The sequence below is a fragment of the Coturnix japonica genome, chromosome 8 (genome assembly GCF_001577835.2).
Source record: "Coturnix japonica isolate 7356 chromosome 8, Coturnix japonica 2.1, whole genome shotgun sequence".
Taxonomy (NCBI): domain Eukaryota; kingdom Metazoa; phylum Chordata; class Aves; order Galliformes; family Phasianidae; genus Coturnix; species Coturnix japonica.
The window spans coordinates 3,478,672-3,503,941 of NC_029523.1; the positions used below are offsets into that span (position 1 = coordinate 3,478,672).

The following is a 25,270-nucleotide window of genomic DNA, read 5'->3' on the forward strand; positions in this document are numbered from 1 at the left end:
GTGGAGCTTGACTCCATCTCCTCTAGACCTCTTTTAAGGGCTGACCACCACTAAGGCAGCATCTCTTGGAGATTGCTCCTTGGTGGAGATTGCCTTAGTGGTTCCCAGCAGACTGAAGGCTTCTGTATGGGTGAGTTTTTTCTATAAATAACCTTTTGGGTATTTATAGCTATCGTCTTTCCTTTATTGTCACCATACAGGCAGTAAGAGCTGTTCTGAATTACCCATTTAATTCCCTAACAGGATATGTGCAACTGAGGCTAAGGCAGTTCCTGTAGTAAACTTCTCCAGTACAGACGATTGGATGTTGTCTTACAGGTAAGTGCAGTTGGATTCAATGTGGAGAACCATAGTCTGAAATAATTGAGTTTAATGAACTATATTTGGTCAGATTTTATCAGAAGCTTCCTCGGGTTTGGTCTTGCAAAACTTCACAGAGAGGGAAATGCAGATTGTGGGTTTTCTGTGTCCTGGATAAATGTCGCTTCCTTTACCAGTAATGGTAGCTGTGTTTTAAAATGAAGGCTGTAAGCTCTGCTCAGAAGACAAAATTTAAGGCAGCAAATTCTGAGTGGATGCTCTAATACTGTTCCAAGTATCACAGTACCTGGAAGCAGTGTTTCCTCAGGAGTGGACTGAGGTGGAAGTGACCTTGTTCTTCTCATATGCCAAGCTGTAGGGAAGGAACATTACTGTATTTGTTTGGGGTTCAGTGTGTTAGTGTTGTGTGCAAGGCCAGCAGCCTTTTTCCAGCATTTTTATTTATTTATTTTTTGTACAGCAGTTGAGTATCTTGAAGAATAGGCACTAACTTGTATCTGATTTGGTTATGAGTGAAGCAAGCTTGCTTCTTGCAGAGCACCCTAAGGGTGATCCATAAGTTCATTTTGAGGATAAGGTATATCAGGCCAGAATACGCAGTAGTTGTCTCTTATCAGTTCTGCTTCCTCTTTGAAATTTGTATTATCTTTGATAAGGATTTGATTATAATAGTTCCCATAACTGGTAAGAAATACACTTGGGGAGCAAGAGTTTAAATTTAGACTGCTGCAAGGAGGACAGAATGTACTCCTTGCTCAGTAATTTATTAAAGCTAGTAGCTCAGTAGGGCTCATGGAGCTGGTGCTTAAGGTCTGAATAGCAGCATTTCCCAGCATTACACTCTTCTGTTCTCGTTGTTTTAAGCCCATCTTTGTGTTGTGTCTGAGAAAAGATTGTAGCAGAGGTCTACATTTGCTACCTGCTGTGCTCTGTGCCCAGGGATATTAGTCAAAGAGTAGTGCTGCTGTACTTTACCCTGTCCGCTCCAACAGGCTTCTCCTTTGCTCTCCTGGCTCTTAGTGATCTGCACTGGCTGCTTCTTTATGCAATACCTTGTGTCGCTGGAACTTTTTCCTTGGACTACACCAGAAATAATGGTAACACTTGGGCACAAGTCTCTTGCTTTGCTAGTTTTTATGTAATTCACTTTTGAAATCCAACCCTGAGCCTGGGAGGGCCTCATTTAAGAGCTGTAGCATTTTGATAACATAATGTTGTGCATGAGGTGATGTTCAACATGTGAAATACAACGTATCCCTTGTAGCATGAATTAAGGATGGTTTTTATTTTGTTACTGATGATGTAAAATGCAACAAAAGGGAATAGGTTTATTTTGTTGCGTAATCTGGTACTTCTGCAGCTACTTTTATAACATAGTTATGTGTACCTTCATGAAGAATGCTTTTAGAGCTCAAAATTAGAAAAATGCCTTTGATGTACCTGTTCTTTATATTTGCAGCCCTGTTACCCAGTTTTGATTATCTTAAGCATTACTATGTGTTCTTTTCTCCATTCAAGTCAGTTTTACTTGAAAACTGCATTTATACAAGTGATATTTGATACAAACACCAGCTGATTGTTTTTGTTTCCTTCACTTTTTCTTGTATAATGTATTTTTTGGGGAGGGGTGGGGGCATAAACAGGGAGAAGGGAAAAAGAGAATGTAGGTCCTTTCTTAATTAAAAACAGGGTTCTTAAAGCCTCTCACAAATTAATGAGTCAGAAAGGTCAGTAGGATGTAATATTGGAAGTTTGCAGTAAAGAAAAATCACCACTAAAAATGCTAATTATTGTGTATTTTTTTCTTTCCATCTTTTGGAAAACAATCATAGAAAGTCAGTGTAGGAGTGACTTTTATGTTGGAAAAAGATACAAAAAAGTACTACATATTCCTTGCACGTCACAGAAATCCACCTGAGTTTAATGAATCGTTCTCCTTCCTCACCTTTCTTGAAGCAATTTTGCTCTCTATCTGCTGGCTGAGGTTTCACGTAATGACACATTTTGATGTATTGTAATTATGTCACAGGAGATAATATCTGAGAAAGAAAAACAGAGCAGCAGTAAGTGCTGCTGAGAATTTATGTTCCAGTTATAAATCTGCAAGCAAATGTGAACAGTCTGTTCTGAAATGTTTCCTACTTCTGGCATAGAAAGACAGCAAAGCTACATTGGTATGTTGCTGGAGTTGTGAAGCTGCAGGAAGCTGTGTGCATGATGTGTGCATATGGTTCTTTTGTATGTTTTAAGTGCAGCCAGATCTGCAAGTGGTCTGAAGTTGGTTCAGCTTTACTTATCAGGACTAGGGCTATGTGGAACTACTTGCTGGCTGCACTCTTTCTCCTGTAGCTTCAAGGTAGGGAAACAATTATGTACACAAAACCTGAGAGAGGTTGGAGGTGTGGTTTTCTGAAGGCACCACTGAGCACCTGTTTGTGATACAAAGAGGTTCTCTGAATGTGTGGAGCTCTTTCCAAGAATACTGGAGGAAGTATGCCCCATTGACTGAAGACATCTATGGTTCTATTGAAAGACAGAAAAATGAATAAACGGAGCAATATATTTAAACAAACAAAGACTGCGGGGGGGGGCACCCTTTTCTCCTAGTTGCCAGAAGCAGCACTGTTTGCTTTAATTCTTTGTTTGCACAGTAAGTAGCCCTTCTAATTTCTGGTTCCAATTAGAGAGGTAAGTAGGTGTTGCCCGTGTCACTTGCCTTACTGGCTTTTCTCTTTCAAGTTCTGTAGCCCATGTAGGATTCCCTGGAAATGTTAAGCTTGTTCTTGATATAAATTAATTGCAGTCAGTTGCTCTTGAACTGAGTTTTGGCTCATCTGATAGAGAACAGCACAGTGCTGTATGCAACGAGGAAATGACTAGGGTAATCTTTACATCTCATCTAGGAGTTTGGCAGATGATTCTTGTTCTTGCCTGTCTGTTTCTTCTGCGCTTAAACATGAGGATGACGTTCTCTTCAGTTATGTGTCTAAATTTATCTGTGTTGCTGGATCCATTTCCAAACAAGTATGATAGATCTATGTAGTAATGGCACTTATTTTTTCTGCTTAGCCTATCACTTTTATTTTCATGGAAACTCTTGATGGTGTGAGAAGGGACATAATGACATTCAGCAGATCTGTATGATAAATAACATATTTTATTTGTGGTAAATGTGACCTTGAGGTTTACTACAGTTAGAGATGCAGTTGGTGAACTGGGCTTTTTTGCCCTTGTTTACCTACAGACCTACTAATAAACTTCTAAAACAAAACAGAAGTTTGATTTTTCTATGTCTTTCCATTCCTTTTGCCTTAACTTCTCCATAAACTCGAGGAAAAATCCGCATGGCTTTTAGTTGCGAGTTTTCACTCTTTCCCAAAGTAAGTTTCTCCTCAGCTGAACACTTCAGCTGCCCTGGCTCCAAGCACTGTGTATCTGTATAGGAAATCTGGATTTGAATGAGCCACTGTAGGACCTTGTAGCCTATGGTACCTCTCCTGAGAAACACAAAACTGATGGTTGTCATTCCTGGCTTGTTCTCACCCTCAATTAAACACCGGTGATGTCTTCATTAACACTTGAATAATGTTCTTAATTGTGCTCTGTGAGTCAAGCCAGAAAGCATGTGCTTTCTGACACTGGCATAGTGATCTCTGTGCTCATCTCTATCAGAAAGTGAGGGTGCAGTGGGGGACTCGCAGGGACCTGTACGTGAGCCCTAGAAAACACGCAGCTAAAACCAAGCAGGGAGAGCCTCAGCCAGTGCCTTGAGCAAGGCATGATTTTGAAAATACTGTGTTTCAAGTTATATTTTTGAATGGAAGTGAAACGCAAACATTTTTCATAAACGCTAGTTTATTTCTGTTGCTAACACTGCTGGATGAGCTGGGTCTTGGGTTATTTTTCTGATCTGTTACTGATAGACCACAGTTGTGGAACCAGTGGGCTATAACAAATTAATTGAAACATCAGAATTGTAGTAACCACATTCTCTTCCTTAGATTACAGAGTTGGTGCTATGCAATTTCAACTTAGTTTAAGGGAATATTGCCATTTGAAAATTTAGTTAGGTTGTTAAGTGTTTCAACAGTATTAGAACAGGGAAATGTCTGATTTTCTTGGTTTGGTTCCTTTAAGTTAATTATTCTGTCACCAGCACAATGAGTTGCCCAGTACTCTTAAGTTATTTGGTAATATTCCTGGAACACTCTATAGAATAGTCTATCTTGAGAAGCTGCCAACTAGTTCTGACCTATTCTTACTCTGCAGATCTGTTCCTCTTACTCATTAGAAATTTATTCCAGCTTACACCAGAGTCATTACACTTCTTTCTGTGTTTTATTCCTGTTAAACTTCTGGTCAAATACCGCTTTCCAAACCTGTGGTACTGGAACGTCTCTAAGTGCTGTCAAGCACCACTTGACAACTCCATGTGCAAAATTTCACTCTTTGGACACCTTCATGAGGAACAGCATCTCTAATTACACAGTCTCCTCAATATTCTGGATTGCTTGAGCACATGGAGAGGGGAGGGTGCAAAGGGATGGAAGAAGTGGTTTATGTGGCTTTGTGTGAGTAGAACACTAGAAGAAAAAGTGCATGCTATGCTATGCACTAGAAATAGCGTTGTCCAACCTACCTGTTGATGCAAATCCCAGCAGTGAGTGGAGACATTTATTACAAGTGCTCTGAATTTTACTGACACATCTGTATTCTGCTCCCTTTTCCTGTAAGCAGTGCAAGAGCAATTGATTGTGCAAAATTTCCGAACTGATGACTTTTTGGGTGGGAGTGGTTTGATGGGAAAAACTGCTGCTAAAGTGAAACCTCTCTAATGGGTACAAAGCAAGACTTAGATACCTGTCTTTAAATCATTACTGAGAAACTATGATGGTGCAGAGTCTTGTAAATGGTTCAGTACATTGTAGAAAAGAAGTATAACATCTGAGAAGAAAAGGTCTGCCTCTGCAAAACCCTTTCAAGAACCCTATTTGTGAAGACTTGTGCTTCCTGGATCCTCACCAAAGCTTAGGGCTGAGTGCTTCCTTGTAGAATATATATCTTGCCTTGCACTGGCATGTGCAGTGTTGTTCAAGTTGTCTCTCCTAACTGGAGTAAGAATAGTGGTATTTCTCAGGAATTATTGTTGTGGGGTTTTATATTTATTGATATTGAATGAGGGGCTTAGTGAGTAGTTAATATTCAAAAATACTAAAGCATTTTACACTTGTATCTACAGTCTTTGGAAAAAAAATAACTTGTTAATTTCTGTAAGCAGTGTATAGGTAATAGCTAAACTTAAAGGCTAACTAGTATCACCAACTAGACAAGAAGGGCTGGAATACCTGCATTAGGAACACAGTTCAGCTTCCTGTTAGTGGAAATGGGCATGGTTGTCATGCATGTAACAACTAGAAGGAGGAGGGGGAACAAGGAAAACAAAACACACTGTTCAGAGGGTTGGTGATCTAAATGAGAAAGCTCATAAAGAAGGCCCTAAATATCTGGGGAACTTGAATGCCAGTTATGAACAACTCCCTTCCACACTGCTTCCTTCCCAAATTAAGGGAGCCTGAATTCACTTTTTGTGCTCACCACTGTGGGATGTTATTTCTTTGTTGCTTGCTGTATATGTTTTGTTATCAGTACTTCATGGAGGGAAAGAACTGCAATTCTTATTTGCATAGAACTCCATTACTTTGTTATTTAGACATTTCTTTCCATACTCCTATTGGGCTTATTTAAGTTCATATTTTTTCCTCTTGTTATATGTTTATCTTGGTGCTAATTCATTCATTTCTGACTAACAGCTGGCTGGTCTCCAGAATTCAGGTAGCTGTGGGAAAAACCTGAAGCAGAGGCATGCTGTGTACAGTAGTAGTAAGGCAGGAATAAGTTATACCTCACATGATAGCAACATTTTTCAAGAATCATTAAAAAAAGGAACACAAATGACGCATCTTAATGAATATTTATTAATGTGCTAGAACAACATGAGCTGCTCAATTGGCTACTGTGTGTTCTGCAGTGTGCATGTACCTATTGCAGTTCTTGGTTATGTTAGCTATTAGCCACGTCACCTTCCTCCTGTTAAACAATCTGCAAGTCTTCACAAAGAGGGGTAAATATGAATTTTGCTGTTAACAACTTGTTCAGGCTGCTTTGTGTGGACTGGGTTGCGACAAGGCCAAGGACAAGTGCAGTTTTGGCAGCCTTCCACTCTAATCTGGACCAAGGGGAGGAAAAAAAGCAACTTCTCAGTTTTTAGGAGCCCCTTATCACTGGTGAGAGGAATTCCTATAAGAAAGCTGTCAAAGTTTAATGAACTTCAGGCATATTAATGTGAGATAAGAAGTTCTAAGAATTGGATATAGACAAGCATTCAAAGAGTATCTTTGGATGTGTTATTTTTTTTCAAGCTTGGCTCATTAACTGAATCCCACACAATCCTGATACCTCAATTAAAAGCACAGACATCAAATATACCTATAATATTAACACAGCCTTCTGCCTGAGACTTTCTGCTTTCCACAGAGAGAGCCTGTATATAAGAAAGTGAAACTATTTCTGCACAGAGAATGGCTAAGTTGAGTGACAGCAACCATTCCATGTTACTCCTGGGATGACTGCAAGCTACTGAATAAAATTCAGGGTCTCTCTTGGGGGTGATGGCTTGGTGTTCTGAACACTGGATTAGTGTGGTGAAAGCAGTGTGCCTATTAGGTCAAAGATAAGTTATGTTTGAAAACAGCTGTGCAGGTTTCAGGACTGGGAGCTGGAATGCCACTTCCACAGCTGCTGGTTGCATACTGGCTCTTGTAGCTGATAATTGTACTGCGTTTCGGGCAGAAGGAGTAATTATCCAGTTCTCTTAGTGAAGGGTAAGCAGAGATTTTGCTCGGCGTCCTCTGTGCCAACTCTTTCTTAGGGTTGTTAAGAGGTATCACCAAAGAATGTTCTAAATGGGATAAATGAGACCAGACACCCCGTACCAGCCATCTGATAATACGCAACTAATATCTACTGTTCTGTTTTAAGATGTCTGACCGCTGTTTGCTGTGGTAACTGACTTTATTGTGCTGTCCAAGAGGCTGGCCAGCTCTACAGCCACTATGTCCAGTAGGTGATTGAGTGCTGGCTTATCTTATGCAGCAAAACTAGAGGGGAATCTACATCAACCAGCACCAAGTATACTCAATGTAACTGGACTAATTGAGACTTTAATGAGGCCAGATGGGGGCCAAGGAAATAAAAGAAAAAGCCAAGCAGAAAACAAACAGCTCCCTGTTCAAACTCTCTAGAACTTGAAAGGTAAAGGAAGCGTGTGGGTGTTCTGCTTACCCCTCCATCCTCCAATAGTGGTTATTGTACATCCCCATTCTCAACACTGTAATCTGCAATTATAGGAGTGTTTTGACATCATCTGTCAGTAGGTAGAATTGCTTTAGTGCTTTGGTGTATTAGATTAGTGGCTGACTGGTACAGTCTGTATTGAACAGGGAAATGGAGTTACAACAGCAGGTCGAGCAGATGTGGTATAGTTGTAGGGATATCATTGTACTTGATGTAAAATTTGTTTCACCAGACCTGTGGTATACATGCCTAAGAACTATATTCTGGAGTTAAACAAGGAAGTCAGACTTACATATATTTTAATGGGATCCTTCTCAAAAGATGAGAGAAGAAAAGGAAAACTGAGAAACATGTACAAAAATAAATCTTCATATACACCAGAAAGGCTATAATTGCTTTTAGTGTTGTTGATGAGCCTGTTTTTGGAGTCTAGTTTATATTTAGGAGCGTGATTTAATTATTGTGACAAATGTGTTTGCTGCTTTAATCTATTGAAAAATGCTGTTCAGATGTCTTTGGTGGCTTTCAAAATGATGCTTGGCAATAGAGTTACTTTTAAAAGCATGAATTCAGAAACAGAGGAAAGCATAACATACATGGTTACATGACAGAAATGATGGGGTGCATTGTGTTTTTGGTTTTCCCTTCTCCATGGGGTGTTTCGGATGAGCGGTAAGCAGTGGTTCCAACTGAACATGAAATGACTGACTGGAATTGCTCTGTGAGTTGAAATAAATGCAGCATTAAAGAGGTCAGAAAGGAAATGTGTAAAAGGGTTTAATTTACAAATCTGTGTTGTTCTTTAAATTCTCTTTGTTTGTGAGAATACCTTTTAAAGTCTCTTCTCTACACCATAGGTAACTTCTTTTGCTATGCCCTGCTTGCCCAGATCCTGTCCTTTCCAGTTCGACCCCGTTTATGGGTCAGGATTAGCACAGCACTCACACAGGAATAAAATGTTATGTGCTTTAAGTTGTTCTACTTTACCTGAAAGCTGCATCCTTTGTCCCTTTGCCTTTAAAGCTCTGCTTTCTGTTTGTTTCTCTTCCTCTTTTCGTAACTCATGCAACAAGTATAGGCACATTCCCCCTTGCGCTTTGGAGCTTCTTGTTTCTTCACTTATCTGAGAATCTATTCTGGGATTGTTTCTGTGTGGCTGCATCTGCCGTTTCAGTTGTGCTGGAGTTAAGTAGGGTACGCTTTGTGCTTTTAGCTTCAGTGAACTTTATCACTCACTGTCACAAAATTTTGTTGATGTAAATTGCTTTTCAGATCTTTTACTTCACACTCAAAATTATGTTGATTGTAAGTAGATGAGCTGAAATGACAAAAATAATGGTGTAATTGCTTCTTGATAGAGCCCTTTGGACAGGAGACGGTAACAGCTTTAGTTTCCTCGGTGTCTCTGAGCACAGCAGCTTCATCCTTTAAGATGGAGAGGAGACCACAGAAATGACTCTGCTTACAAGAACAGCCTGAGAGCCAGAGGTGTTCAACATAGAGAGGAGAAGGCTCTGGGCTCATCTGAGAGTATCTTCGGGGGCTATAAGAAGGAAGGGGACAGACTCTTTCACAGGGTCTTTGAGATAGGACAAGGGGAAATGGCTCCAAACTTAAGGAGAGAAGATGGAGATTGGATATAAAAAGTTTATTCCAGTCAAGGCAGTAAGGTGCTGGCAGAGGCTGCCCAAAGAGGTGGCGAGTTGCCCCATCCTTGAAGACATCCAAGGTTAGGCTGGATGGGTCTGTGAGCACCTGATTGATTGGGGGGGGGGGAGTTTGAACCAGAAGGTCTTTGAGAGTCTCTAACACAATTCTATGATTCTAGGACAAGGCTGGTTTAACTCTACAAGCAGGTATGCTTTGTACCTCAATCAAATCTATGTGCATCAATTAATTAATCTATTTGGCTAAAAAACAAAAGAGTAGAGATAAAAGAAAAAAAATAATGCTATGGAAAACTGATCACAAGCGACTTTACTGGCAAGCAAAGGGATATTGTGCTTCTATTCTGATCTTTTTCATGGGATCCAAATTCTCTCCTTTATAATACTGCCCATACAAACATTCATATTACTTCATGAATACAATTACACATGTGGACCAAATATGATCAATCTTAGGTCTTACTGTTTCAGTAAATGGGGAGCGCAAGTTGGGAAGGAGAAGACAACTTCCACTCTCCACATCTGGTAGGCTTTAAATTGTTTGCGAGGGTTTTAGAAAGCTTGATGTTAGACAAAATGGGAAGCAAGAGGCTTTTTATATTTTTGTTTCTCTTCATTCTTTTTTAGCTCTTGTTATTTCTGGTCTTGCAGGAACAGCATACTAATTAAAATCATTTTGTCTTCTGAAACCTCCTAGTTGTATTTTAATTGTGGTTTTTAAATGGTATTTTTTCTTCAAACGGAAAGTAATGAGAGAAGTCTGGAAAGTTTCTGATTTATATTTGGTGCAGATTGCTTCTCTAAATGCTTCTGTGTACCTAAATGATTAACTCTGATTAGTTTGGTTTTTTTTTAACTGTGTGTATTAAATGCCTTCCTAATATAAAAACACAGAATCATTCAGTCGTACTGAAATAGAAGCTATAATTTCTTGAGTGGTAGCACAGCTTAGAAGAACATCATACTAAATAGTTGAGGTTTAATCCATATTGTTTCTGTGGGAACTCAAGAATCATATGTAACAGCATCTAAACTGCCGCTGTGACTGATGGGTTACAACAAGTATAAAATTATGCTTAGGTTCCCCTTTGGGCTGTGTGGGCAACATTCAGCTTGTTGGTTGCAGTGGGGAGAGAAGGTGCACGGTCTGAGAATCCCACTGCCTTGCAATTCTGGTGCCTATGGAGACAGGCTTAGTCATGCTGCATGCACACATGTCACATCTTGAGGGAATGTTCTCAAGCACTTGTTATGGCTGGCTGCATGTTGGTCCATGGTGAAGAGCAAGGTGGAGAGGAAGAGGTGGCACTGTTTTCTTTAGGGCTGTGTTTTGCCAAGAAACCTACAGGGGCTTTTCAGAAACGTAGAGACCAAACAGTGGGTGTGAGCGCAGCGCGGCAGTGGATGGCGTTTTGTAGTGCCAACAGTGGGTCACATCTACTGCTGCTCATTTTTACAAGGGCAGCATGGTCTTGTTTATCACTGTAACAATACATAGTTATTGGTGGTGGTGTTCAGCTGTGTTGAAAGTGTTTTTTAAGCTGAAAACTTACTCTATCAAGAATTGCTTTTGCGACTTTTATATCTGTTGTAGTTTTCGTGGAAATAAATAGGTGTTAGCTTTGAAATGACCTACTCAGTATGTCCCTATATCTGGTTAAGTTTCTTACCTGCTGGTTTTTCAGCTCTGTTACTACTTCATGAGTTCTCAAATGCAGAAAGCACTAATGCTCAGAGATTTTTTTCCAAGAAAACCGCATGCATTACCATAATATAAACATATGACAGTCAAGTTCTCTGTGTCCAGAAAGCCTTTCAATTTACATCATGGCTAAAGCCTTGCTGCCTCAGAGTCACGAGATGTACTTTTACCAAACCAGCCTCTCAGCTGCTGCTATAAAGTAGAGCCAGACGGTCCTTGGCACTGATCTTTCTTTTGCTGTTGTGAAGTGCAGGTGGGGTAGATTAGCACCTTTATACAAAAGGCAGTAGATGTTTTCTGGTTGGTTGACTTCACTTGTAAATCTTTAGATGCTGGGTAGGAAAGCTATTTTTTTTATATAGCTCAAACAGCCAGCAGTCAGCACAGATACAGAAATGAAAAGAATGCTTCAAAACTTGTAATAAATATTAATAATAATTGCCCAGATTATTTAGACCATTAGGTTCATTGTAGTGCTGTAGAGTCATCAGTAAATCCAACTTGCTAGAGGCTATATGATTAGCATGTTCAGGTAAAGTCTTGCAGCAATCATTAGCTTACCACTGAACTCTTTGGTTGACCCTTTTGTTACAGCTGAGAGACTAGGTAATCTGTTTGCTAGATTTCCTTTTTTTTTTTTTTTTATGTCACTTCTGTGGCTGAAAACAGAAAGCTCCCTGAGGTGGTTATAATATTATACCTTAGCAAGTTTACCAGACAGAACACAATTATCTCAGCAACTGATTTCATTGTTTTTTTTTGTTTTTTTTGTTTTTTTTAAAAGCAAGTTGTATTATTTCTTTGGTAACTGATACCGGAGGTGGATTTCTCCTGTCCTTCAGAATTTAAGTGTAAGGCTGTCTAGTTTTATAAGTCGGTGAATAATTGATCTAGTGACCTACAAGTGCAAAGACAAGGCTGGCTTACTTCATTTTCAGCATTAACCATGTTGCTAGGAAGTAACTGCCACACTGATACAGCCAAAATTGAAGTCAATTGGACATGGGAGAATGAGTTGATGTTTGGGCTGAATGATCTTAGATATTTCCAGCCTTTATGGTAGTATGATTAACTAAAGCAGGCCTGCTGTAATTGTTCTGTGGAACTGTTGCTATGTTTGCATCCTGGAGCTGTGTTTGATGAAGATTTGTTCTTCATCACTGTCCTGCAATTGCTCCCTGTGAGCACCTCAGAGTTGACCTCTGAAGCCACTTGGCTGCTGGCTTGGGCCTGGTGCTCCCATAGAGCTGTCCTATGCTAAAGAGATTGTCACAGATTACTGGTGGCACCTGTAGAAAACATACATTTATGCTGACAAAACAGTAAAAACATGGCCAAGGGTTTGGAGATGAGTGATTTCTAGATGATTCTTTTGATATTTGTTTTTCCAAGTTGAGGACTTGAAATGGTGAGACTAAAAGCTAAGCATTTATTGGACTTTTGGCAGATAGTGATTAGCAGGAAACAGTGATGTTTCTAGTGTTGAGAAGAGCATATGAGCTATTACCAGAGCATGTGAATGGTAATAGCTGCAAGTGCATGAAGAGCTGCTTTTTGTACTTTGAGTAGCAAGTTATCTTCTTCCCCTTTCTGATGCAAGTCAGATTACAGTTCTGTGCTGACCACCTTCACCTGCTAAGGAAAGGCAAAGCAGATGATGATGTTATAAGAAGGAAATACCTTCATAGAGCATGTAACTATTTCTTCTGAGGAAAAATTAAATACCTTGTTCTTATTTGCTCACCTGTTGTTACTGAGGTGATTACTGGAATTGCCGTTTGCAGACAAGGAGTGTGGGAGAAAACCCTATTTGCCTTGGCTGGTGCTACGTGTAGCAATAGCCCCAGTGATGGATGTTCTGGGAAATCTGACTTACCAGTCTGCTACTGATAGGAGCCAGGGGCAGCTGTTGAAATCTGTCATTAGATGTAAGCAATTTTTCTTCAGGACTTGGCAAATAAAATGATGATTTGTCATTTCTGGTTATTGGCACTTCTGATGTTAATGATATGCAATCTTTCAGCTGTGCTTTCACATTGTACTTCAGGCCTTTCTACCAGCAGAGCCTTATATCACAGCTTACATTGGCTTTTACATTCAAGTTTGCTAACTTCCTTCCCAGTGAGAAAGGCAGCCTGAGAATCTGCAGAGTAAATGAACCCCAAAGGCACACAGCTGTGGAGAAGGGCCTGCAGCCTCATCTCTTCCCTATCTTTTCAGCATGTTCTGAATGTTGTTTGGAGGATAACCTGATAATTGATGTTCATTGGTACTTGTTCAGTTTTAATTTGCTGGAAATTTGGGCAGCTCTCAATTAGCTCTCTATTGCAGAGAGCAAAAATAAAAAGTATTCTCTGTGCCAGGTGGTACCAAGTTATTTGGACAGGAAATAGGATGTGTGTTCTTGCAGCTTCTTAAGGCTTGTTCTGATCGAGCTCTTGTGAGTGCCACAGAAGCCCTTCATCACATTGGATGCAAATGTTTTTGTTCTTAGTTGCATAGTGGCGCAGCGGAGAACCCGTAGGATTGCAGCTGTTCCAGTGTCTGTGAGGACGGATGTGAAAGAAACAAGAGCATCATGTCAGGTAGCTGGCTGCAGGAAACCCAAGCCACCCTCTTGAAGTAACATGAGACTAATCTTGGTGTTTTAGAGGAGGAAGAAGTTGGGGGATAGAATACTTGTTGGTAATCAATTCATTAATTCTGCAGGTGTGTGGGCTGAGGAATACTGCATAGGACACACGTGATAGAGCATTTAAATGTAATGTAATTACATTGTAGAGCATATATTAAAAAAAGTATATGTTTGTATGCGATCTATATATACATACACAGAGGGCTATCCTTTAAATCTGTACAGTTACCCAGTGCTACATGACAACTTTTGAAATGTATGGTTCCACTGAGAGAGAAATAAGCACCGCTGAAGCTTCATTTGCAGATGTTGATTGTGCTTGTGTTAGGATGCAGCCTCTGAATGGGAAATGCCTTACCCATGTAATCCAGTTGTCTAATTAGAGTATGCAGGAAAATGTTATTTTTCTTAGGTTGCACCCTTTCTCCTTTGTCTAGTGAATATTAGGCCAAACATAATTCCTGAAGGGACCTGTGATTGCAAGGGTGCTTGGCATGATATATTTGACAGTGCTTGAAAATACCACAGTCACTTTGATTTGCTCTGGGAACATAAGCTCCAGCAAATCCAATAATAGCCCCTATTAGGCCACTGGTTTCCATGATTGGATATAGTTAATAGAAAGCTTTTTACTAATCTGTTTCTTACTTAACTTTGAAGAAAGTTAGCCACCATTTTTGATTTATTTTTTTTAACCTTATTTTGTGCTTTTACTATGTTAGAATGAGAGAGTTCTGCCAACTCATCTTTTTCAAGTTTTTTTCGATCTTAACAGCGTATTACAGTGATTAATGTGAGCAAACACATTTTAGTGTTGTCTGCTAGTGGAAAGCGCATCTGAGCTTGCTATTAATGAGGCTGTTAAAAGCAGCAAATTATTGCTTGCTGCCTTTAGTTACTGTTGTTATGAATCATGTGACTTGATGAAATAAACTGTTATTGCTGAGCAGCTAGTAACACAAAACACAAACTGAGCAAGAGATCTTCACCTGTTAACAATTAATCTGTTTTAGGAAAAGAGTGATTTTTTTTTCTAGCTGGGGGGGCAAGGAAAACTTTCCCAGCTCTTTCACTTCCAGAAGGAATTCCTCAATCAATGTAAAATCAATAAGGCAGCCAGGAGTATGTGTTGTTAGATACATGGCTTATTTGCAAAACAAACACCAAACATTTTATGGGGAAAACTAACTTCCTGTGTCTGTGGGTCTTCTGATTTGTCAGAGAGCATTTTTGCTTCTGGATAATCTCTTTGGTGCAGGGGGAAAGCTAAGATGCACCAGCATGCTGCCTGACTAACCCAGTGTGTGCTCATTTCAGTTTCTTGGGCTTTTGTCACAGGTCTGTTTCCCTGCAGGTTTTGCTTCCAAAAAGTTCCTGCCGCATTTCTTTGCTCTGAGTCTTATGGCATCTGCAGTGTCTACTGAGCTCAAGACCAACATGTGTCAAAATGTGGTGCCCTTGTTGATTATGATTTTTATGAGCTAAATGTTCCCACCTATCTAGGATAATGGTTTTTATGTAGGATGAGTACAGTCTTTCTTTACAATACTGAGGTTACCTTAATGCTTTCTGTGCTACAATAGGCCATGTTTAGAATTGCTTTATTCTGCTCTACGCAAGTACACAGTGATGTACCTAATTTTGGGAGGGACTACCTGAATATGTTCATACATCTTATTGGACTAGATTAGGAAGTATAGAGCAGATGTAGTTCCTACTTGATATAAGATAGATGCTATAAAAGGAATTTCTTTTCCTTGTATGTCTGTGCTGATCCGTGTTTTCATGCTTGTCTTGTAAGGAACGGGCTTATCCATTCTGGTTGAAGAGGAGAAAAAAAAGAGAATAAAAGCTTACTGTGGTAAACCAAGAGACAGATGTTTGTGCTATAGGACAATATTCAAAGATAAGCTGTGCTCCTATCTAGTCATTAAGGAACCTGAAGAGGAAGGAAAGTATCTGTGTGTCTGTATCCAGAAGAAAGGATCTTATGAGTTGTATCACAGAAGATAAATTCACTGGCACAAGCTGTGCAGTATATAGATATGTGAACCAAGTACCTTTGTGACATATGTTGTATACCATAATTCAACAGAGAACTGTGAAATAAATCTGCCTTGTGACTTGAAGTTAAAGATGTACTTCACAATATCTTTGGTTCATTTCTTTTATTGTGGCAGAATATAGAAGTAAAACAACAACAAAAAAGTGGTGAATGCAGCAATGCAGGTATTTCTTTCCTCTAAGTTATATGCAGCCAAATCATTTGGGGGAAGCCAAACTAGAACATTTCCATGGGAAAAGAGGGAAAGTAGTTCTTCATCAATTCTAACATCAGCAGAACAGTATAACAGATGATTATATAAGTACTAGTCTACTGTGATTTGTTGTTGTTTACTTTAAGTCTTAGAAACTCAGGCTAGAGGAGCAAGTTTTCTTCCCTTCTCTTTAATGCTATCAGTTTGGAGTCTGTATTTGAGCTGTTGATAGAACTTTGACTCAAGAAATCGAGGGTAGGAATCTCTTTCCATGTGTATATAAACTTCTTGTTGTGCTTCATCAAAGCAGGACTGTGTTGGTTCTTGTACGTTCTTGATAATGGATTTCTTCACCGGGCTGTCAATATTAATCTGAAAGCACAAATCAGCATTACTGAAGTATCATTCAATATTTGCAAAGGAGGGCTGAAGTTAGATGAACTGTACTGAGTGACTTTTATTTCTCTAGTTTTATGTATCCTTTATTTTCAAATCAGAGCTTAATATTTCTTATTGCAGCAGTATCTTTCCTCATAATGTCAGGAAAAATCCATTATCTTTGCAGCTGGATGGGGAAATTGCTCCTTTGGGGAGCAAAAGCCTGGCAGACTTGGAGGATTGGGCTGAGTGGAGTTCTTCTTTTGATTTCTGTTTACTCTTGCAAAGGCCAGATTAATATTTGCATGTGGGAATGGCGCTGTTCAGGATCTATTGTAGTGAGTTAAGTGGCCCATGGATCAGACTCTTTTAAAGAACATAAAGATAAATGAATTTGGGTCCTAATCTAGCTGTGTGCATACATGTATATATGGTGTGTGTGTGTATATATACATATGAACTACTATTGACAAAGCAGTGAAGACAAGTTTTGGGAGGATGAACTGGAGCCTTCAATCACTTCATGAGAAGTTCTAGGTATCTGTTGCATTTTGTAAGCTTCAGACTGTACAACAGAGGAAATAAAAAGCTCATATTAGGGTATGTCACCTCTTTTGGAGCCTGGGGTTGAATGTAACTTGCAAAAAGTTTCCTGGCCACATAAATCCTTTTTCTTTGTGATGTGATCTTCTTATAAGCTTCACAAGCAAGCCAGAAGTCTATGTTTTCTTCACTGTGCTCTGTCTTCAAGTAGGTCTTGTAGATCATAGGTCCATCTGTAAATGTTTTGAAAGCCAAACTTCATATACAGCATACCACGTTTATTACCTTGAGAGGCTTTTGAAGGTAGAAGGGATATTTAGAAGGTGGTGCGTATAACTCTGTTCAACATCTCTAAATATTCTTATTGAAAGAATTGAAAGAATATATTGAAAGATATTGAAAGAAACTCGGCTCTTGTGAGGCCCCGTCTGGAGTACTGTGTCCAGGTGTGGAGCCCTCAGTACAAAAAAGAAATGGAGATTTTGGAAAGGGTCCAGAGGAGGGCCACGAAGATGATCAGGGGGCTGGAGTACCTCCCCTATGAGGACAGGCTGAGGGAGTTGAGTTTGTTCAGCCTGGAGAAGAGAAGGTTGCGGGGTGACCTCATTGCAGCCTTTCAGTACCTGAAGGGAACTTACTCCCAGGAGGGGAGTAAACTCTTCGAAAGGGCTGATAATAGCAGGACTAGGGGAAATGGTTTTAAGTTAAAGGAAAGAAGATTTAGGTTGGATGTTAGGGGAAAGTTCTTTACTAGGAGAGTGGTTAGGTCCTGGAACAGGCTGCCCAGTGAGGTTGTGGATGCCCCGTCCTTGGAGGTGTTCAAGGCCAGGTTGGACGGGGCCCTGGGCAACCTGATCTAGTAAAGGTGTATGTTTGGTGGCCCTGCCAGGCAGGGGGTTGGAACTACATGATCCTTGAGGTCCCTTCCAACCCGGGTCATTCTGTGATTCTGTGAAAGATGGTATCAAAGTGGGAAATCAAATGCACTAATTCACCCTCTACATAGACATTGCTTTTTGCTGTGTGTGCAGAGCTTCCTTTAAACTTTGGCATATTGCTATTGAGGAGCACTAAAGTCTATGCTAGGCACTGTCTGAGTACTGCTGGAAGCCACAGGTGTTTAACTTAAACCAAGCTGTCCTGCTGGTGCAGAATTCTGAGCTTTCACTCGGCTAAAGATGATATGCTGTGATGTAGCAGTAACCATGGACTGGCACCCAGTTGTTGCTCTTTCTCCCTGTGGTTTCCCTATAGAGTGTAGCAGGCCAAGTCGTTTGCTGTTAAGTGTTTTAATTGTAAATTCTGCATTTTTCTTCATAGCTGTTACAAATCCTCATTCTGTTCCTCTCCTTGCTCTCATACTTCTCTTAGTTTCAAAATAAAGGCTGCTCTCAGAAATCATTGTAAGAGGTCTTTGCTGTGACATAACTTTGACTGCCTGGTGAATGTGAAAGTTCAGCAGCGATATTTCAGTCAGATTGCCAGCCATGAGCTTTGAATGAGGCAAAAGGAAAGTGGAGGGGAATACTCAGATTGTCTGCTGTGGCTACAGTTCTTTCTGCATCTGAGGTGAGGGTCCGAGTTGCCTTGCATGGCATTATGCTGTACAGAAGTAGCATTAGCTACGGTGTCTTGGCTGCACACGAGGTTTGCAAAGCCACTTTTGCTTTCGGTTTCTTCGGTGTGCTGCATGGTAAACACAGCCCCCTAAGCTGTTTTTCAGTAGCTGCATGTAAGATAAAGAACACAGCATACTGCTTGTCTTACTGATTGTGCTCCATAAGAAGCTCTTTCAGTAATCCAACTGGGATACTAATGTGCATTTACTTACGTTTACTTGTTATCAGTTTCTCAAAAGACTGGGACCACTGTAGCACTTCATCCAAAGACAGCCTTTAGGGGGAAAAAAAAAGAGGAGATTATTATGTGTTTGAGCCAGAGCTAATTCTATAAAGTCAAATATAATTAGTAATTGAAAAATGTCACCTATTTTAAGTGAGATGTATGAATCTTGCATTTGAAAGAGCTTTTCTGTGTATCTTACGTCTTATGCTTACTAAGCATGTTTTCTCTTCAATAGCAGATAGTTCCATCTTGGTGTTCCTTTCTAATTCCTCTGAAAATAGTATTTACTAATTTAGAGCTGTGCTTAGGTTAAGCACAAGATAAGTAGTGACTTCCTAGATTGTCACCTGTTTGGGATGGGAATTATGTGGTTGATTATGCAGTGTTGACACTGGTATTTAGTCGCAAAGACTTTTAGGGGCTCAAATTCTTACTGTAATTTTTAAAGACCCTTCTTGTCCAAGTTGCAGTTGACTTATCAGTTGGGAGCTGAAAATGAGCTCCAAAACTAACATAAATACTGAAAGCCTAACCTCAGCTGTAAGGTACATCCTCTCCATCTCTCTCCAGTTGTTTACAGTACAGTAGGACATGCTATTACTAATTTGGAAACAGTTCTTGAAGATGAAACGAGATTTCTTTGATGTGTTATGCTCAAATGGCAATTTCATAAGATTGTAGGAGTTTCCTGCCTGACTCTGGGGGAAAAAGTATGGAAGCAGTGAGGTGAGAGACTAAACACAGTAAGGTAAAACAAATGTTTGATGGCCAGACATGTGCATGTTGCTCCACTTAGACCAACTGATTTTTAAACCTTGCAATTTTAGGAGCTCAACACTAGTAACTTGGAAAAAATGCTCCTGCTTATGTTAGTAGAAGAAAACACAGGGATGTATTCCAGTGAGTGCTTTCCACTATGAGTCAGCCAGAATTGGGAAGAGAGAGCTTCTCCGAGTGCTCCCTTTTTGCATGAGGTATAGCTTTAGTGATTCTAGAACTGTAGCATGTGAAAGATACTTAGCATCTCAGAAGAGAAATATTCACATATCTCCTTAATTAAAAGCAAAATCATCTTAAGTATGAATGCTGTGTGCGGCTTCATAGGCTTCTGCTGCACTACAGGCATCAGGAGTGTTTTATGGTTTTGAAAACTGATGATTACCCTTTCATCTTTAATTTGATAGAATCTCTGACTGAGTGTACTGAGGCATAGTGATTATTGTGTCAGGTTTGTGTGATCAGAAATATATTAATACAAATCCTACCCATATCAAATTACAGGGTTAGTAGTTCTTGCTTGAGTGCTCAATTCTCATCCAAAGCTCTTCCCCCCTCCCATGCGTTAGTGGCTCTCATCTATGGAAACTTGTTATTATGTGAGGTGAGAATCTTTATTCATCTGAACACTCCCTTTCCTTGGGAGCCACTCCTGAGTCATCGTCAGTGTTACTGATGCAGTTAATTTTTCACTCCTGTCAGCAATAGCATTTGTATATAGAACAAGTGACAGTCTCGTCCGTCTCACTGAGCATCATCAGCTGGGCCACCTTATTTCCATGTCTGATTATTTGCATTTAGCATTAATCTTTGAAGCAGAAAGAACATTACCTGATGGGGCAGCTGACATGGAGGAAAAGCTTTTTACTCTTTTTCTTGTCTTCCCTTTTAAAATCATGAACGTTACTAAGGGAAATGTGAGCATGTGTTATTAATGCCACTCTCATAGCTGCTGTGCTGACTGTGAAGTTTTCTCAGCGTTAATTGGCAAGATGATTCAAATTGCCAGAGAATATCTATTACACTGAGAAATGTGAGTATTCTCCAAAGATATGAGGCTTGGACTCCAATATTTAATACACCAAATGCTACTGCCAGGCCTCGTGGGAGCTGTAGTTTGCTTGTTATGTCCTCCCCAGCGTGTGGGATTTCCCTGGCTGCGCAGCATCAGTTTCCCACAGGCTGAGCCACTGTTGTGTAGAAGTCCATGTTCAGGAGACCCTTCTGGAAATGCACTCTGGATTTCTGCTGAGCTGTCACTTAGCCTCACACAAATGACAGTCAGCAGAAACTCCTCAATACTTCTATGGAGGATGTATTTTTATCCAGTCATTAAATAAGTACAGTGTACAAGCTAGTACCAGTTCTTTGTTGGCCGTGTTGAATAGAAGCTTTTTAGCCACCCTGATGTATGACATGCTGACCAAAACTTCTGGCTATGCCTGGCCTCTATAGAGTTTGGATGCAGCTGATGACTTGCAGGTGGCACTGCTGCTTCTCTTTTCCACTCTACAGCACAGCTTCATGTATGGAAGAACCCACATGACATGTATTCAGTTTCTCCCATTAGTCTGAATTCTTCAAAAGATTTGGCACAAAATTGAACTTCCAAATTCTTTTGGAGCATAAACCTGGGATTAAACCAAGGATTAGCTCAGGCCTGTGCCTAAATACTTAAACTAAAACTCCCATCTAGGATGCACGCCACTTCCAATAGCAAATTGCTAATGTACACTTGCTATACTGCAAAGCAATTAGCTGCATTGCAGGTGGTCAGCTGGAGCAGTTGTGAAGATGCTGCATGCATCTGCGTGATTTTAGGCTTGTAAAGGAAACTCATAGTGAATCCTCTGGGTTTTACATCTCTGTCCTATTCAGAGAGCCGCATGTACTGCGGAATGTAAGAACTTTGTCATTACTTACCTAGAAATGATCCTATTTTCTTCTGCTCTGAATGTCTTGCAAAGCCAGCAAATATTTGGACTCATTCTCCTAAACATGAGAACTATGTGAGTTTTAAACCTCCTATACTGATAGCTGACTATCTTAAAATTCTGCTTGTAATTCAGTCTCCCATGTCGCAGCGCTGCCTGCTCTATCAGTATAATTATTTTGGACATCTAATCTTTATCATCTTTTATTTTAAAATTACCAGTACTCCAAAATGTATTTTTGTAGCATGCAAAAATGTAGGCAGTTTAACAAATATTTCTAAAGGGAGAAAGAAATAGAGCTGGTATTTCTCTTCCTTCCCAACTGTGAAAAGAACCTCACTAAAAGGAGAAGTGAAACAGGTGGCTATTTCTTTTCTGAAAGGACAAGTACACCTGGATCAAGAATCAGAGCTCAATGTGAACTGGACAATGTTCAGTAACTTAATTATGAGGCACTAATTTGCCCCGCAGTTACGGCTAATAAATTCTGATTAAAAACTGGTCTTTTTCTTTCATATAGAGATGATATTCGTGAGAGCAGGTATGATCTGTACTAAGGACAAGGTTGTTAAGAATATATTCACATACACACAGGAAAACAACCAAACAACCAAACACACAAGAAACACAACAACAGAAAAGCATAACAGAAACCCCATCAATGTTTTCTGACCCAGATTATACCCCTCTCTGTTTTCTTTAAAGAGAGATCAAACACTGTGCAAAGCTTGCAAGGGATGGAGAGTGAGTTTGCATAGATCTGCCTGAAAGCAAATCAATTATCTTGCACATTATCTATTTTAGTTCATAGTTTCTTTCAGGTTTGGGTTTGACTGGCATATACTATTCTGGCAGCCTAGTTTTCCTTCCAACTCAAACATGATCAAACACAAAATGAGATTATATCTTCTGTACTTGTGAAATGATCCTGAGCTTAGTCTTATTAATGTCCAAATCCAGTTTGGTATTACGTGAGAATCTTACCCAGTAGATTTCCTACAGGATATCGAAGCTTCTTAACTTCCCTGTGCGTGGTACTGCAGCCAGGCTGTTTGTGCTCCCGCAGCCCTGTAGAACTGCCAGTGACTGTTGCTCATTTCCTACTTTTGTGGAATTCTCCGAACTATGCTCTGCTTGTTTTCTGTATAACTTCCTCTACGTTTGCCTATTCATATCACTAGTATTCACTGTGATCTCACCTTCTGCATATAAGGGACGTTTTAGAACAAAGCAATATTCTATATTTAAAGTCGTTACACATTAAATTCTGGTGTATGATTATCAGCCATTCCCATTGCCTTGTTTTAGTCTACCTAGTGTCCTCTTATTTTGCATATCTTCATGTTATGCTCACAGGTCACTGAAAAACACACAAAACACAACCTTTGAAACCTGTAGTTGGTACTGCATGGCAATTCCCTCAAAATATGAGATGCAGCAGTAATTCAGCTACTTCCATCTATATTCAAAGTGTCATTCATTAACTTTATTTTTGTTAAGGCGCATGGAGGACTCACATTACATGAGATATTGTTGCTCTGAGTAACGTTATAAAACAGGGTTTGAGGTTTGAAAGAAAATGCAGTGCCCCAGAGCTGGCTGTGTGCATGCATTTGCTCTCCAGACAACCAAGGCTTCATAATTCTCTTTACATAGAAAGTGTTTCTGAATAGGCCAAGGAACAAAGTGTGCTGATCTTAGGTTTTTTTTAAAATATTTTATCTTTATCCTTGGATTTTCTTCATTCCACAGAAGTATGTAGCCTGTACTCCATCAGTTTGTCACTTGTTACTGCTGGCGGTGATGTTATTCTATAAACAAAACAGATCCAGCACACAAAGCTACAACGTGCCCTCGTGCAAAGTGTGCCAATTTTGCATTGGCTGAATGTCACAAGTACAGCCTGTGACCTTGACTACATTTGTGCCCTATTCTCTGTTGCAAATGGTAGCACACGTACGTCATCACTTTTCTTTTTTTTCTTTTTGGTAATTCAGCTGGCTATTTGGAGGCTGCAGGAGCCGATTTCAGCTGGTACATACAAATGTTTGATGAGTGGGGTGGGGGTTATCAGGCAACACTATTTTTTGTAATAATTCACAAACTTTATTAAGGCATACGACCTGTGCTTTCCACAGATTATTAATTGAAGAAGTCATCACACGGCTATGATACTTGCAGAGGAATTACCTGTCTGATAAATGAATCTAAGACATGAGGGTATTGTGTACAAGATGTGATACCAATCTAGAGCATTACCTATTTTTGAGCTCCAGCGTAAGCTTTCATAGATTCTCTATAGTCAGAACAGACCTCTGAGAACATCCAGTCTGACTGTCCACCTATCACCAATATTTCTCACCAAACCCTGTCCCCCCTGGTACAATATCTAAATATTTCTTGATCACATCCAGGTCTGTTGACTCCACCACCTCCCTGAGCAGCCTGTTCTATTTTGACTCATAGCATCTGTATGCCAGGCCAGTGAACCTGTAAGCATGTAACCATGTCAGGGTCAGGAGGGGAAGGCTGGCTTTGTATGCGTGTGTATCTGAAAGTTCTTTTGTATAACCTTAAATATCTTATTTTGGCAAGATCATCTCATAGTAAACTTAAACTATGTAGTGACTAAGTATTGTTCATGAGTAATTAGTGACATTGTGATCAAACATATTACACTAACTACAAAAAGAACACAACATGCTTCAATGACAAGTTGTCTGATCAAGCCTGTATTATGCCCTCCCTCCTATTACATAGCTATTCCACTAGATGTCATCTGACATCACTCTGAAGGAAAAGGTGCAAGTAATCTTCTTTGTACCAGTTCAAATAGATCTCATGTGGGTGAGTGTAGGTTTCTGCAGGCTCTGGGGAAACCCTTTGATTGTAGTGAATGGCATTATCTAGTCTGAAAGGGGTTTCTTATCCAGCCAGGAGAGAGAAGGAGGCAAGCACATAGCTAAGGCTTTTGCTGGACAGGCTGTCTAACATGGCTTCTTATACAGCCTTGTTTATTTGAAACCTTAGATTGCACGCATAAGGGCACAGAATAACTGCGATGTTGTAAAGGCATGTGCTGTGTAGGAGCCAGTGACTGCCTAGTTCATGCAGTACTTGAGCAGGACATGCTTTAGAGGAAGAAAATAAAGTGAAGGAAACAGAAAAGCCAGTGATGGAGAGAGAAACAACTATCAAGCCAGAACTGGTTGTCACTTACTCTGGCCAGTTCTTTTTCCAAGGATTAAATATATTGTCTAAACTAGCTGTTAATTGATGACTATTTTTATTGCAATTCTTTTCTTGTCAGCAATAATAATGCTTCCAGACAAGCTCTTGCTCAAAGCTTTATATTTCTTTCCATTCTTTCCCATGTTTGCTCATTAAATAGTATCCTTATTAATCCTCATGCTTTCTCTTTATTCTTCTTTTGCTGTTACAGTCAGTCTTTCCTGTTTGGGTTTCTATTTTAATGCTCCTCTTGCTCATTAAGCACCTCGCCTACCTGAACCTGTTTCACACCAGTGAACTTGGAAGTCCTGTCTGCCTCATTCTCTGTGTTGTACCCGCTCTTTCCATCCACCCACATGCTCCATTGCTTGTACACTTCTACTCAGCCTCCTTTTTCTCCTGCAGTACACCCACATGCTGGCATTTGTGAATGCAGGAACACTGCTTGCCTGGGCTTGCCTTGTATTCACATCCTTGAGGCTCTGTCCTACAAAGGCAGGTAAATAGGAGCACTGAAAGCGTGCCAGTTGATGTAGACCTACATGTGAGAAAAGGCACTGGGAGGCTTTTGTTTTTCCTTGAGGAGCACAGAAAATAGATGCTCTGATCTGTGTTCTATTCAGTGA

The 25,270-nt window shown here is 39.9% G+C and overlaps 1 protein-coding gene and 1 long non-coding RNA gene across 2 annotated transcripts; one reads left to right on the top strand and one right to left on the bottom strand.

Moving 5' to 3' along the window:
* Nucleotides 1–84: 84 nt before the first annotated feature.
* LOC107317179 lies at nt 85–25,067 on the top strand. The gene is made up of 3 exons (XR_001556762.2): nt 85–130; nt 244–318; nt 24,465–25,067. It is a non-coding gene; the product is annotated as an uncharacterized LOC107317179 (long non-coding RNA).
* On the bottom strand, nt 15,832–22,575 carry RGS13 (regulator of G protein signaling 13). The gene is made up of 5 exons (XM_015869530.2): nt 22,398–22,575; nt 21,403–21,471; nt 18,689–18,750; nt 16,924–17,090; nt 15,832–16,308 (listed from the first exon to the last, which is right to left on the bottom strand). Exons 2-5 carry the CDS (start codon nt 21,465–21,467, stop codon nt 16,093–16,095), a joined length of 510 nt encoding a protein of 169 aa, XP_015725016.1. The 5' UTR covers nt 21,468–21,471; nt 22,398–22,575; the 3' UTR covers nt 15,832–16,092.
* Nucleotides 25,068–25,270: the final 203 nt, after the last annotated feature.

Coding starts and splice junctions, on each gene's coding strand:
- RGS13 (XM_015869530.2), bottom strand. CDS start 21,467: ATGAGTCCAAATATTTGCTGGCTTTGCAAGACATTCAGAGCAGAAGAA. Junction 18,751..21,402: donor GAAAATAGGATCATTTCTAG/GTAAGTAATGAC, acceptor TTCCCCCTAAAG/GCTGTCTTTGGATGAAGTGC. Junction 17,091..18,688: donor GAAACTGATAACAAGTAAAC/GTAAGTAAATGC, acceptor AAACATTTACAG/ATGGACCTATGATCTACAAG.